This window comes from Tigriopus californicus, chromosome 5, assembly GCF_007210705.1.
Source record: "Tigriopus californicus strain San Diego chromosome 5, Tcal_SD_v2.1, whole genome shotgun sequence".
NCBI classification, from domain to species: domain Eukaryota; kingdom Metazoa; phylum Arthropoda; class Copepoda; order Harpacticoida; family Harpacticidae; genus Tigriopus; species Tigriopus californicus.
The window spans coordinates 8,095,777-8,109,008 of record NC_081444.1 but is presented as its reverse complement, the minus strand read 5'-3'; the positions used below and the strand labels follow the sequence as shown (position 1 = coordinate 8,109,008).

The window sequence follows — 13,232 nt, the reverse complement described above, 5'->3', positions numbered from 1 at the left end:
GTGTTCGGAACCCGTGCTGGCTAAGAGCAAGGACTTCATTGACCTCAAGAAATTCAACAAGCTTGGACTTCATGATCTTCTCAAACACCTTCGCAATATTAGAAGTGAGAGAAATCGGCCTAGAGCTACTGGGGAGCGACTTATCTCCCCCTTTAAAAATTGGAACAATTTTTTAATTTTAGTGAAGATGGAAACTTGCCCTGATCCAAGATGCAACTCATCAGGCACGAGAAAACAGGAGCAAGAACCAGTGAGCATCTCATCAGAAACTGAGATGTCAAGCCATCAGGGCCAGGATAGCTCGAGAGTCTCAAGTCCTTGATAAAGTCCCTCTAAAGTATCTTGATCTGTGACTACAAGATCAATTAAAGGCTCAACTTGACAAGCCTTGCTAATCTCAACAAACTCTTTCAATAGAGCAATGCTTCTAAACTCTTTGGAGTTGAAAACACACTAGAGAACTGATCTCCAAGTATGTTGGCCATAGCCTCTACATTGTCAATGGCTTCCCCATTGACCTCTAAAGGCCCTACAGGGTGTTTCACCTTTCTGTTAGAGTTTGCGTAAGAGAAAAATGCCTTCGGATTCGATCTCACCTCCTGAGCTACTCTACTTTCCCTTTTCAACTGATCTGTCTCAATGAAGGCCTTAATTCTACCTTGGATCAACTTCAACTTTGATTCCAGGTGATGTGTTAATGCTTGAAAAAGTGGAGAAAAACCTTTGCAGCTTAAACTGGTTCTGGCAAAATATACTTGCGCAACTCAAACCCTGTGAAAATTAGTAAAAGAACTCTTGTTGTCAAAATTGCACTGTGACTGGAAGCAGTATTTTTGGAAACCAACCCAAAGCAAAATGAAGCAATAGCCGCAACATGTTTGTTGTTGTCGCAGGAAAAATGTCATGCCAGATACAAGAGGTATCCTTATGGCAATTGTTTCATTTCCTCAAAAAATAATGCTCCGATCAACAATTTCTGATTGAGTGCTCACCTATAAAGGGTTTGTGCTTTTGAAAAGTGGAGCACTTGATTTATTCACAAACTTCCATTTCCTCAGTCCTTCAATGGTTGAAACAAAACACTATGTGCAATCAGCAATCATTGTCACTTGCAAAATTTATTTAGGCTAGCTTGGAAGTTGTTGTTCACGATATGGTCTCTATGTATATCTGGAAACGTGAGATGAAAATGACTCCAATCATGAAACACTTATCCATATTTACATGTTAGCATCTGATAGTTTCGGATTCGCACGTATGAAACTAAATATTGAGTTGGCCTTTTCATTTTCCGAAGACTTCCGAAAGTGAAAAGGGCGCCAAGTTCTAGGGGAATGCGACTGGCAGACATAACAATAATAAAGGTAACTTTAGTTGAGGGTTGCTGATTTGGGCCGATTGCTAACAATTTCACTTGGTATACCTCGTTTACTTCAATTGCTAATTTCAAATAACGTCAATTCTACCAATTCTACCGTCGAAAACCCAAGCAAAGATTTTCCTATTTGATTGATTCTTCAGGTGAATGCTTTTCTTATGTGTTTGGCAGTCCTGAATGTGTATTGAAGTTATTGGCGTTCAACAGCTGAGTCAATCCATTGGATCTTGACCAGTCTCAGTATTAGTAGGTTCTAGTAAGTACTATCTTCGACCCTGCCAAGATTCTGTTGCCGATCACGACCACGGGCATTCACGTTCACCAACATCAAGCAAGCCCACCCATGGGTTGAGTTGCGATTCACAACCCGTCGATTGCTGTGCACTGGTGGTCTGCTGTGAGATTTGCGATTGCCCCCACGTGAATCAAGCAATTAGAATAAAAGCGACGGACCCACTAACATTGTAGCATTGGACCCTAGGTCAGTGGTTGTCGATTGGGCCTGTCTACTGCCGCAGTCCGCAGCCAGCCTGTAATCTCCAGTCTTGAGTCTGGAGTCATCAGCCCTCCAGCAGTATGTACGAACAACTCCAGCAACTCCACGAGTTTGAGCTCTGGTCCAGCTTAGCCCATCTCGGACCCATGGTCTTGACCATGAATCACAATCAGAGCCGGAACGCCTTTCTCGACCCCCAAGCCAATCTGCTGGGGAGTGGCGGTGGGGGTGCTATGGTTGGGGCTGGACTGGAGGGTGGCTCGACCGCCGCCAATATGGAAGAGACCCAACCCGCCTCCTTGCTCACGCCCAGACAACGCCTGCACACCCTCACCATGGTGGGTGATGCTCATTTTGAATTGGGCGATTACAAAAAGGCCGAGATCGCGTACAGAGAGGTCTTACAAGCCAAAAAGCAATTGGGCAAATCCGGTAAGATGACGGCGCCTTTGGGGTCTCAGCCCGTGAACAGCAACCGTGGTGAGGAAGACGAGACCACGGGCTTTCACCCGCTTGTTCAAGATGGTGGGAAATTGAAGTTCAAGCTGCATCTGTGCTATATCAAGACCCAACAGCCCACGCAAGCCATTAACATCCTTCAGTCAATTCATGCCAAGCATCGAACCCCGCAAAGTAATATGGCCTTGGGCCGACTCTATCAGCGGGCTGGCATGGAGAGGCCAGCCATTGCTTGCTTTAAAGAAGTGCTTAAGGCGTGTCCGCTGGCCGTGGACGCGGCTCAGATTCTCATGTCCGCGGGGGTCAAAGCCAAAGAAATCCAAGAACTCACTTTAGACTCGGTCAGCAAAACCCCCGGTTGTGAATGGTTCTCTCAGTGGTCTCAAGCCCAATCTCAGTTTGCAGCCAAGGATTTTAGTGGCGCGAGTCAGGCCTTTCGCCTGTTGGAGGAGCGATCGCTTTTGCGCAATGAGCCGACTCTGTTGGTCCATTTGGGCCGGTCTCAGTATTTTGAAGGTGATATGACATCTGCGGGTCTGACTTTGCAACGTGTTCATCGCTTTGACCCCAACCATTTGGCCGGCATGGATATTTTAGCGGCTATTCTCTATAAAGAGCGTAAAGCGAAGGAGCTGGAACAATTGGCCACTCAGTTGATGTCCGTCTCTGAGGAGGCTCCGGAGTCTTGGATTGCCATGGGATATTATTGCTTTCTCAATAAGAAAGGTTCACGAGCTGTTTATTTCGCCCATCGGGCTTGCATGATCAATAACCGATGTGTGGAGGCGCTCATCTTAAAAGGTAACGTGTTGCTCGAACTGCGGAAACTGCCCGATGCCATGAATCACTTCCGAGAAGCCATGTTGATCGCCCCGAGTCGATTTGAAATTCACCAAGGCCTAGTGGATTGCTATCTGGCCCAATCTCGCCATCGAGAGGCCGTCAGTGTTGCAGCCGGTGCTTGCAAGCAAATGCCCCAACCCTCGCCTCGTGCCCTGACACTCTTCGCTTCGGTTTTGCTCAAAGATCCCTACCAATTAGCCACGCCTAGAGCCAAAAGCTTCTTGGAACGCGCACTAGAACTGGACTCGAGCTATTTACCAGCGGCTTACATGTTAGCCGATATTCTTGATCAAGAGCTCCAGACAGATAAGGCCATTGAGCTTCTTCAGAGAGTGGCACGCCGCAAATCTGCTTCCAAATTGCATCAGATTCTGGGAGATCTGCTCGTGAAAGCTCACGAGGAAGAAAAAGCTTTGGAACACTTCACTCTAGGTTTGAAAATAATTTTTCTATTTATTGTGTTATTCAGTATCCTAACCCATTCATCGTTCTTAACCCTCAGCCTTGAATTTGGATCCGAAAAACGTCAAAGCCAGCGAAGGTCTGCAAAAAATCGAACATACCTCCGAGGGCAATCACGACATGAATAATTATGATCTAGCCATGGAGGAACTTAATTCCGATGATGCGGAATTGGAGGAGAGTGAAACGGAGGGAGGATGGTCCGACGGAGATCTCAATTTGGCCACTGCTGCCAGCAGCTCAAGATATCTATAAGTTTTTAACAAATGCATATTGATCATGAGAACATCGAACAGGAATTGATGAACAACGTGTCTCCTTCTTTTATTTCGGTTCGGCAGTAGATATTGTTTAGGATATCTTCTAGTGAAGAAGGAACGGTATCCTCTCAGTTCAATGCGTACATAAGACTTTGGCTGAGTTCATTTCTTCTTGTTGAATGCAATGTTCTTCACGTCCAAGTGAACCTTGGCTTTCTGTTGAGGAGGGATATGATTGAAACAGAAACGTTTAAAGGCTTCCACCTCACGCTCATCTTCGTCCATTTCCCCATTGTCCAAATCAATATCCTTGGGAGCGAAGACGCTCGCTAAAAATTAAGAGGAATACATGTCAGTCTTAATGGCTATTGAACATATTTACATGACAGTATTCAACAAAAAAATAGAAGGGAAAACGCGTAAATTACTTGAACAAAGGGTCATTTTTTTAAGTTGCACTATTCCGATTTAATATTTTTTATAGATTCGTTCGCACCTGTTTTTAAATCTCTTTTTTGCCCCCCTCCCCCCCTCTCCAAAAGAAACCACCTATTTTTGCCAATGCATGACCATGCCCCCATCTACTTACAAATTTCATCGATATTGTCACCAATCGAATCTTGTCGAAGAATTTCTCGTTCATTGGAATCGATCTCCATCATTTCCGGGCGTCTCAGATTTTGCTTGTTGGTTCCTGCGAGCCCGTTCATATTGATTTGAGTGTTGGCCATTGAGAGAGAACTCTTCGTGGACGAGATATTCTTATTGTTGTTATTCACGGTATTATTGTTGTTTCCATTGGTTGGTGGGATATTGTTGTTCCCGCCATTTGACATCCCGGGAGACGAAGAATTTCCATTCTTTCCATTTTCTGTTGTTACAGACTCAGGAATAGGCGTGATGACCACTTTCCCGTTGACGTTCTTAATCAACACTTGGGGTCCCTTTTTCAACGCATTGGCATCATTCTCCACGGGGAGTTGCGGACTCATCCCAGTGTCCCGGTTATTCTTTGGAGATTGGCTTTCACTCGTGAGATACGATGAGTCTTGAGATTTCTTCACGGCCTTTTTGGCAGCCTTTCCGTTCTTGCCATTTTGACTGGACAACTCACTCTTTTCTTCGGCCTCTGTTTTCAGAGAAGACGTGTCTACCACAATCACATTGGGGTTATTAATCAGCTCGGGTGTGAGCTCATTGAAATTCACCTCCGTCTGCTTGACCGCATTATCAGGAGGGAACACAGAGCTACTGCCACCTCCACCACTACCCATATCGGGTTTCGATGGAAAGTATTTCCGTTCATTGACTTGGCCATCGATCTTGGTGATCGAGATGCCGTTGGGGAGCTGAAGCTTGTCCAGGTCCAATTTGCCTTGGGCATTCAAAGGCAATGGCAAAGAGGGTTGCACTTTGAGATCGCTACCGGGTCTGACCCCGCTTCGCGTACGAGAAGAGCCGCTCTCTTCAGTCAGAGGAGAATTCGTTCGGTTATTCGCCGAAGACTTGGCAGCCTTTTTCTTTTTCTTCTTCCCATCACCCATCGGCTTGGCCTCTGGCAACAGGTTGGCGGGAGCATCCCGAGAACGAAGAATCTCACCATTGACAAACTTGTACATTAGCTTTTCATTGCGCTTGTCTTTCAAAGAAATGGTAGCAGATGCCTGTCCACCGTCGGGAGTTTGAATCCGTTTGATGGTGAACATGGGCTGAGCGGGACTTGCTTTGCTGGGCACAGAAGGGCGTCGGTCCTGAGAGGTTGTTGGGCCTGAGCCTGGAGCAGTGCCAGGGTAAGCACCGCCATTGACGCTCGACGGATTCATCGACCCCGAAATATGTGGGGCTGATGTGGACGGAAATGAAGGCATCAGGTGGTTGAATGGACTGAATGAACTGGTAGCCGAGGGTGCAGGGGCCATTGCACTAGTGGAAGTGGGTCCAGGCTGATCACTTACAACCACTGGGGTGAACTCGACACCGCCCGAGGGTGTACGAGAAATTTTAATCTGCTGACCGCTCCCCGAGCCTGCCTGAGATTGATTTAGAATGGCTGAGAGCGAAGTACTAGGAGATGAAACGGGCTTCGAAGAGGGTGGGACCGGCAAGTTTTGATTTTGAGTTGGCCCCGATTTCGGATTGTTCTCCTTGGCTCCTTTCTTGGGATGGCTACCGTTGCTGGAGATGGTCACATTGGCAAGTTTGGAGGATGGTCCATGAACGCTTTTGGTTCCGGAGGCTTGAATCCGTTGTTGCTCATGCAGGATTTCTTGTAACTTCCGTTCCTCTTCTTGTAATTGCCTCTGGTGCATAAGCTTGAGTTCCTGAATTTCTCGGAGCTGTTGCATTTTTAGCTCTTCCAACGTGAGTGGAGATTTGGCATCTTCCTCCAATTCCTCAGAGACCGGTAACCCTTTGGCAGCTGCTTTCTTGGCTCTTTGAGCGGCCTTTTTCTTTTGCTTTTTCATGCTTTGAAGAGCTGCTTCTTGGGCCTTCTTTTCTTCCTCCTGTTGAAGTCTCCGTTTCTCCTCTTCAGCTTTCTTCTTCCGTCGCTCTTCTTCAGCCTTCTTTTGTAACTCTTCAGCACGTTGTTGCTTTTGGCGCTCCTTTTTGGCCTTCTTTTTTTCATTGGTTTGTCGGACATTGCCTTCGATGAAGTCCAGAATTTCATCCACATCCTTGGTTTTCAATTCGTCCGGTTGTTCGGGCGCTAATCGGGAGCTTGCGTCATTACTCACAGATGGGTTCACCTTGCTGCGAGCCTCACTTTTTTCCACAAGGCGAGACTCGGGCTGTTGTTGAGAGGGCTTCTGAGTTGATTCTCCACGTCTATCTTTGCATTGCTTCTTTTTTCGTAAGAGCAATCTTAAACGCTCTCGCATCTCGGGATAGTTCCGACTGACAGGAGCCATGGATGGTCCACCATGTCCGAATACCTCACAATAACAACATGAACACTGACGGGGATCACCACTGGGAAGGTCATCTCCGCCTCCACTTCCACCACAACAACCTTCGTCATCGCCATGCTCATGGTCTTCATAATCATCGTCCAACTCGTTATCACTGATATCGTCATCACTAGAAATGTCCCCGGAAGGCGTGCTCGGTGGTTTACTATGGCTCTTTCTTCCATTAGTACTGGAGGCCGGAGAGGTTTTTTTGTGATTACAATAATGCTGATTAAGTAACTTGTTGAGCTCTTTGGCATGAGGACCCATGTGATGGTTCGCTTTGCACGAGGCAGTACTTTTGCTCTTCGGGCAACTAATAGCCTTGCCCACCGATGCTGATCCATTTTTGTTGGAATTTGGAGTTGGTTTCTTGCTGCTCGATTTGGTGGTTTCCGACACTTCACTGTTTCCCGCTGATGAAGCTGACGATGATGATGAAGAAGATGACGACGAAGAAGAACACAATGACGTCGTGGTAGGCACGGGTGTTGCTGTATCGGCTGATATTTGAGGGTTGGTGCTCTTGGCCACATTTGTGAACTCTTTCGAAGACTTGGAATTAGCATCAGTGACCGAGGGGACCAAGGACGCTATGCTGGATTTAGCCGTCGGTGCTGGATCAGTGTCATTGCTTGGTTGCAGATATGACAATTTCAAGGCAAGGTCTAGGGATTCACGGTATTCTTTGTCGTTTCCACAATTGTCTTTGAGACGCTGAAGTAAAGACGACATCAAGGGAGAAATGGATGGCAGGATTTCCTTGTGGTCTTCTTTTCCATCGAGCATTCCACCAACTTCGGTTAATGAGTTGTACAGATGTGGGTAAATACTCGCAAAAGCATCTTCCATATCTTTGACCCCATTCTTTCCGGACTTGGGGACGGATGAAGAAGCTCCCGGAGCTGACGTGGACGATTCTGATCGTGACGGTGGAAGGTCAGGCTAAAAAACAATCATGGATGAAAACGGTGCTTTTGAAAGCACAATCAATTCCAAGCTTACAGAGTCACTCCTCATATCTTGGCAGACATGGCATTTACAAGATTCGTTGGGATGGTCTTGATGAACGTTGGTTTTCATGCTGAAAAAAACAACATATAAACATGAATGCTCGTAACGTTACACTAACTTAAAACAAAAAGGTATCACGGCAAATGGGTTACAAAGGTTAATGGACCAAGGTTATTGTAGAACTTGGTATGATAAGTGCACTGCCTCACGTCACTCGCTCGCAAATTGTTATCAGAATTATTCCATCAGATATTAATATTTTTTGGCGCTAATCGCACATAAACATGAAAAGACACAAAGTCTTACTACTCGAGATTTTCTTGGGCTGACCCTTGAAGAGAAAGTACTGCTATTCTAGAAGATGATTGCTCAGGCAGCAAGTAAGTCTTGTTCAAGGGTGAAAACCCCAAGGGTGGAGTGAGAACGTCTTCAGATAAATCTTCCTCGGTCAAAGGTGAAGAGCTCACTTCTTCCAAGTTCATGACGCGACGCAGCTCCGATTCTAGATCCGGAGGAATTTCGTCATACGTCAGCTCTTCTAGACCGCTCAAGATGCGATGCATGGACTCGGAAAATTCAGAGCTCATCATGTCGCTAATGTGCGATAATTAACGATACGAGGATGACGAGATCATTGGATAAGTGAAGATGTTACAAACTAAACTTGACACAATTAGTCTTACCCGTCTAAATCCATATCTGGATGATGATTGTCCTGAGTCATGAATTCTTCCTCGAACTCACGCCTTTGAGCCTTGAACTTTTCCCAATCGTCCTTGAGCATCTTCTGTTTCAACCGCAGCTTGTCTTGCTGTTGATTATATTCTTCTAGCAACGTCTCCGATGTTTGCCAAAAGGTTCCAATATTCTCCATTTCCACATCAAAGTCGAGATAACGCCTCACCAAAGCCGTGTAAGTGGCTTCGTGCTCTGGCTCCGGGAACAAGGATCTAAGCTATAACGGGTGGACAAGGATTGAATGGTGGTTTTCCCTACATACAATAGCCGAATTAACAGGGTATTGATGATAAATACCTGAGAGATCAGTATCGGTAAATTATTCTGGATAACCGGATCAGCATACACGAGTGATTGATAGAGATGTTTATTGAGAATTTCCCACGTCAGTGAAAATCGGCTCAGATGGTCTTTTTCTAGGTCAGCCATGGACGGGGAGATTATTTGAGCAGCGTGGCAAACGCTATCAAAGCCATCCAACAGATCTGAAACAGGCGTCCATTCAGTAGAAATATCAATGGCCACGAGCCATTTCAGGCTAGGCTTTTCTTTGCCTTACCTTGAATGAATTGCCGGGCAAGGTTGGGGCTCGAGGCTTCCTTATTCAACATAAGCAGAAATCCTTGCTTCAGTGACAATATCAACTCCCGGACCACGAACTCAAGTCGCTGAAAAAGCTGATGAGAATCACGCCACCGGAGTTCGTGCACACGCCCTTTGATGTGGCTCAAATCCGGGCGGGCTTTGGCATCTTTCCACGCTCCGCCCATGACCAGCAGGTACACGCGAACTATATCGGACCGTAGGGCCGACCAGCATTGTCGCAGTCGTTCTACTTCCGGATCCACTTGGGCCGAGGCGGTGGTGGTCGCGGGGCGGGTGGCGGACGAGGACTGAGGTGAGCTAAGGGATTCGCCCGAGGCGGACGAGGCAGACGAGTCACGGAAAATGGCATCCGTGGACTCGTAATCTAGGTCGAGCATATCGAGATCGGTGAGCGTCTTGAGCGGCAAACTGTCCCCGGCTTCCCGACCCAATTGACTGATGGCTCTCGTCAAATCACTGGAAAAAGTGGACGAGTCGAGGAACTGCGTTTCCATCAAGATGTCTTCCAATTGTTCGAGTTTGGTGCGCGGCTGGAACAAGCCTGCCCGGGCTTTGGTGCCGGCTAGCAAGCCCGTGGAATCGCCCACCCCGGATTTCTCACTGGCTCCACTCGGACTCCCATTGGCCGATTGGCCGGTCAGTGGATTGAGCTGCAGGCGGAGCAACTCTTCCAACAAACGCTCCTGCTCTAGCAAATCATCGGCCGAGGGATCATCGTCCAAGGAGGCGGCCGAGGCCAAGGCTGGACCCGGCCACGTGGTCATCGGCGGAGTTACAGAGGCCGAGGCGGAGGCCGAAGCTGAATCCAAGGTCGAGGTGGCACCGGCCACCGACGATGCGGCAGGGGGTGCATTCGAGGGCGTGTCCGTAGACATAATGCTACTCAACGACTCAGGGCGTTCGACTCAGGGCGTGACGTGGGGTGGCGTGGGGCGCCCGGGCCAATACAGACCGTCCCGAAAAAGTATCAGTTGTACTGGATGGGTCCGGACATGAAAATGGGACGTGGGACAGATTGTTCCCAGGAAGAGAGAAATGGTGCACGAGATGAAGAAGGAAGGCCAGATAGATGTATACCCGCACAGTTAGGGTAATGTTAGGCGGGGGATGGGGAGGATGCGCGATCCAGTCCACAGGAATTGAGGAAAGCGAACACGACCAACCCTACACAACCAATCCAAGAACGAACGCCAGAGCACAAAAGTCAGGGCTTGATAGATAGAGAGAGAAATAGATAGATAGGTAGCTAGAAAACGGATGAATGGGAGAGCGAGCGAGCGAGCGAGCGAGCGTTTCTTTTCCGTTCTTACACACAACTCTAGCCACAGGGCCCTTTAGGGTAGCCGAAAGTAGGGCCAACATAAACACGAAAAAAATTCAGACTTCCAGCACACTTACAAAGAACTTGTGAAACTATTAGAAAATGCTTTTAAATGGATTCAGCTTCCATGAACGAATGATGGATTTGTTATCGTCGGCGCAATCTAAAACCTCAACACCCGTCCGATAGACTGATTAGAAATTTTGCGTCACCTTTGTCCAAGGAATGGGTTTAGGGAGGCCGAAAATGCATCCAGATGTGCAGCCGAAAGCAGGGAGACCAGCCACAACTCAAACGGCTTACTATTTCAGGCTCCAATCCACAAACTTAATAACAAAGGTGTCAATCAAACTCTAATGAACATTTAGACATTATTTAAAAATATTTTGATAGCTCTCAAAGAGTTCTCAAATAGGTTTTAAAGTGGCTCCAGAAGCCAGATTTTTGGTCCATCGAGATGGTCCCTCCAGGAAAATCTCATCACACTCTATAGCCTGACTGCCTCAATAGCTCAACTGGGCTGGTTTGTGTTTACTAGCTGTTCTGGCCATGACTGGTGAAGCGCCCTCGCTGAACGGGAGAATCTAGCTGTTTTTTCCCCCATTTTCCGTCTGCCCCTAACTGTGCTCGAGTCTGCACTCTACTCTCTGCATGGCCAGCCAGCAGGCCAATCCTCAGGCTAGTGTCCACCGGCCGCCAATCGTGCCGAGGCTGGCTGGCCTGGCCAGGGCCCTGGGCCACATCTGGGTCTCCCCATTTCAGCTGTCAACATTTCAGGTCGCAATTTGAATCGTTTCCAAGTTGGCTTTCGAATCGTCAGTACGTGGATCGGCCAAGATACCCACCCCAACCCGAGGCCAGTCCAGTGAATCATTGATTGAGTGTCGTCGGGGTGTTCATCTCAGTGCTGTTCCCGAACGGGACGCAATATGAACGCGGTCGATCCCGTGGGCGGTGGGGGCCTCGAGGGGTCGTCGGGCCCACCCCAAAGTGTTTCGCCCACCATGACCAACGAATCGGATTCGGGCTACAGTCGCACCAGTGGATCCCCCAGCAAATCTGAGGCCCTCGATGCCGGTGATACCGAGGCTGGTCCGGATATCGCCGAAGAGGAGGAGTTCCGCTCGGCCACCGAGGTCTTTAAAGACCCCAATGCCTTTGAATTCTTGAGTCAACACGGTGGAGGCGGGACTGGCGGCGGGATGGGCGGAGGCCATGCTGGTCTGAGTCAACTGGCCCGGGAGTCGCTCTATGTCAAGTTTGATCCGTTGGTGGGCGGACGACCCTCGGTCATGGGCTTAATCAACGCCGGTCAGGATCGGGACCGGGCTGCCACGCCCACGTCGGAAACCCGGCCGGATTCCCAAGCGCCCACGCCCACCAGTCCCAACGCATCGTCTGCGGATCGAGATCTGATTGCCATGAACTCGCCCTCCCCCCAAAAGTCCAGCGGCGACTCGTCCACGCCCCGTTCATTTCCATCTCATGCCGAGGGCGGGGGTGGTCCGCGCTCGAACCGCGCCCAGGGCTCTGTGGGGGCGTCGCCTCATCAACTTGAGTTCCAGGAGCAATTGCTCCGGAAAGAGTCACAGATCGCCGAGCTGGAACAGATCATCCAGGAGAGTCTGAGCACCATTGAGGCCTTGAAAATCGAAGTCAAACGGCGCAAAGAGTCTGAAGACCAAATGAAACAAGTCCTCAAGGAATACGAAAAGACCATCTCGGAGTTGATCGCCCAAAAAGAGAAGGAAAAGGAGCAATTCCAGACCGAACGACAAACTATGATGAGCGAGCGCGATCAAGCCGTGATGGACCTCCAGAATGTGGAGAGTGCTTTTAGTGATGTTCATCGGAAATATGAACGGACGAAGCAAGTCGTGGAAGGCTTCCGGCAAAACGAAGAAACCCTCAAAACCTGCGTAGATGACTATCAACAGAAACTGCGTAAGCAAGACCAAAAGTATGAGTTGCTCAAGAATCACGCCGAGGATACTTTGGACAAAGCCAACAAAGAGATCGAAAACATTGCACGCCAGCAAGAGGCCGAGATGGCCAGGTTATCCGCCATGCTGAAGAAGACCGAGATGAAAGCCTCGAGTCTAGAAAAAACCGTGGAGCAAAAGACGCGAGAAAATGAGGAACTCACTTCAATATGTGATGAACTCATATCAAAAGTGGGCCACGGACCCTCTTGAGGCGATAAATCTGTGGAACTGTTATATTGCATTTGCCAGAATTTACTTTTCTATCTAACCTCATATTACAAAGATTGACAATAAATATCGATAGCCCAATTCCGTCCCTAATAGTTATCAAATACCATTACGGGCGAAGGGTAAACAATATTCAATCAAATTGATTCAAAAAATGAGAGCGCAATGGTTGTGTTACTACATGAATTCGAATGCCGGAAACACGAAAACCGTACCTGCCAGCCAATCATTGAGATGACACCTTTCAGTGGCTATTCAAAATCGAATTGCTCGTTGCAAGAAAAAAATACTCCAAGCTCATGATTGTAACTATGGTTAATAAACTATGGTTAATTGCTATGAAGACGGCCAGTTTTCAAAGAAAGTAGTCGTGTTATCACTCTTTCCGAATGCTCTCCACACCGGAATTTGAAAATGTTTTGAAATTTCCCATTATTGTTCGTTAATAGAATTAGAACCAAAGCTGTTCAATAAGAGATCATTTTCGAACATTT

The 13,232-nt window shown here is 47.8% G+C and overlaps 3 protein-coding genes across 4 annotated transcripts; 2 read left to right on the top strand and 1 right to left on the bottom strand.

The window, feature by feature from the left end:
* Positions 1 to 1,581: 1,581 nt before the first annotated feature.
* LOC131880654 (anaphase-promoting complex subunit 7-like) lies at positions 1,582 to 4,227 on the top strand. Its single transcript, XM_059227334.1, has 2 exons — positions 1,582 to 3,608; positions 3,679 to 4,227. The coding sequence occupies exons 1-2, from the start codon at positions 1,955 to 1,957 to the stop codon at positions 3,891 to 3,893; spliced, it is 1,869 nt and encodes a 622-aa protein (XP_059083317.1). The 5' UTR covers positions 1,582 to 1,954; the 3' UTR covers positions 3,894 to 4,227.
* Positions 3,938 to 10,504, bottom strand: LOC131880653 (protein FAM193A-like). Of its 2 annotated transcripts, XM_059227332.1 has the most exons (7): positions 9,158 to 10,504; positions 8,896 to 9,083; positions 8,544 to 8,815; positions 8,167 to 8,454; positions 7,852 to 7,930; positions 4,488 to 7,791; positions 3,938 to 4,227 (listed from the first exon to the last, which is right to left on the bottom strand). In XM_059227332.1, exons 1-7 carry the CDS (start codon positions 10,077 to 10,079, stop codon positions 4,061 to 4,063), a joined length of 5,220 nt encoding a protein of 1,739 aa, XP_059083315.1. In that variant the 5' UTR covers positions 10,080 to 10,504; the 3' UTR covers positions 3,938 to 4,060. The 2 variants fall into 2 exon arrangements, with proteins under 2 accessions (XP_059083315.1, XP_059083316.1); XM_059227333.1 differs by lacking the exon at positions 8,167 to 8,454 and having other exon boundaries at positions 9,158 to 10,503.
* Positions 10,505 to 11,271: 767 nt separating this feature from the next.
* Positions 11,272 to 12,780, top strand: LOC131880714 (transforming acidic coiled-coil-containing protein 3-like). The gene has a single exon (XM_059227397.1). The coding sequence runs from the start codon at positions 11,455 to 11,457 to the stop codon at positions 12,718 to 12,720; it is 1,266 nt and encodes a 421-aa protein (XP_059083380.1). The 5' UTR covers positions 11,272 to 11,454; the 3' UTR covers positions 12,721 to 12,780.
* The last annotated feature ends 452 nt before the right edge of the window (positions 12,781 to 13,232 follow it).

Bases quoted from the DNA above. Each gene is read 5' to 3' on its own strand.
- LOC131880654 (XM_059227334.1), top strand. From the start codon at position 1,955: ATGTACGAACAACTCCAGCAACTCCACGAGTTTGAGCTCTGGTCCAGC. The intron at 3,609-3,678 runs GTTTGAAAATAA...CTTAACCCTCAG, and splicing joins TTTGGAACACTTCACTCTAG to CCTTGAATTTGGATCCGAAA.
- LOC131880714 (XM_059227397.1), top strand. From the start codon at position 11,455: ATGAACGCGGTCGATCCCGTGGGCGGTGGGGGCCTCGAGGGGTCGTCG.
- LOC131880653 (XM_059227332.1), bottom strand. From the start codon at position 10,079: ATGTCTACGGACACGCCCTCGAATGCACCCCCTGCCGCATCGTCGGTG. The intron at 7,931-8,166 runs GTAAGACTTTGT...TGTTTTTTTCAG, and splicing joins GCCCAAGAAAATCTCGAGTA to CATGAAAACCAACGTTCATC. The intron at 4,228-4,487 runs GTAAGTAGATGG...CTTAATTTTTAG, and splicing joins TGACAATATCGATGAAATTT to CGAGCGTCTTCGCTCCCAAG.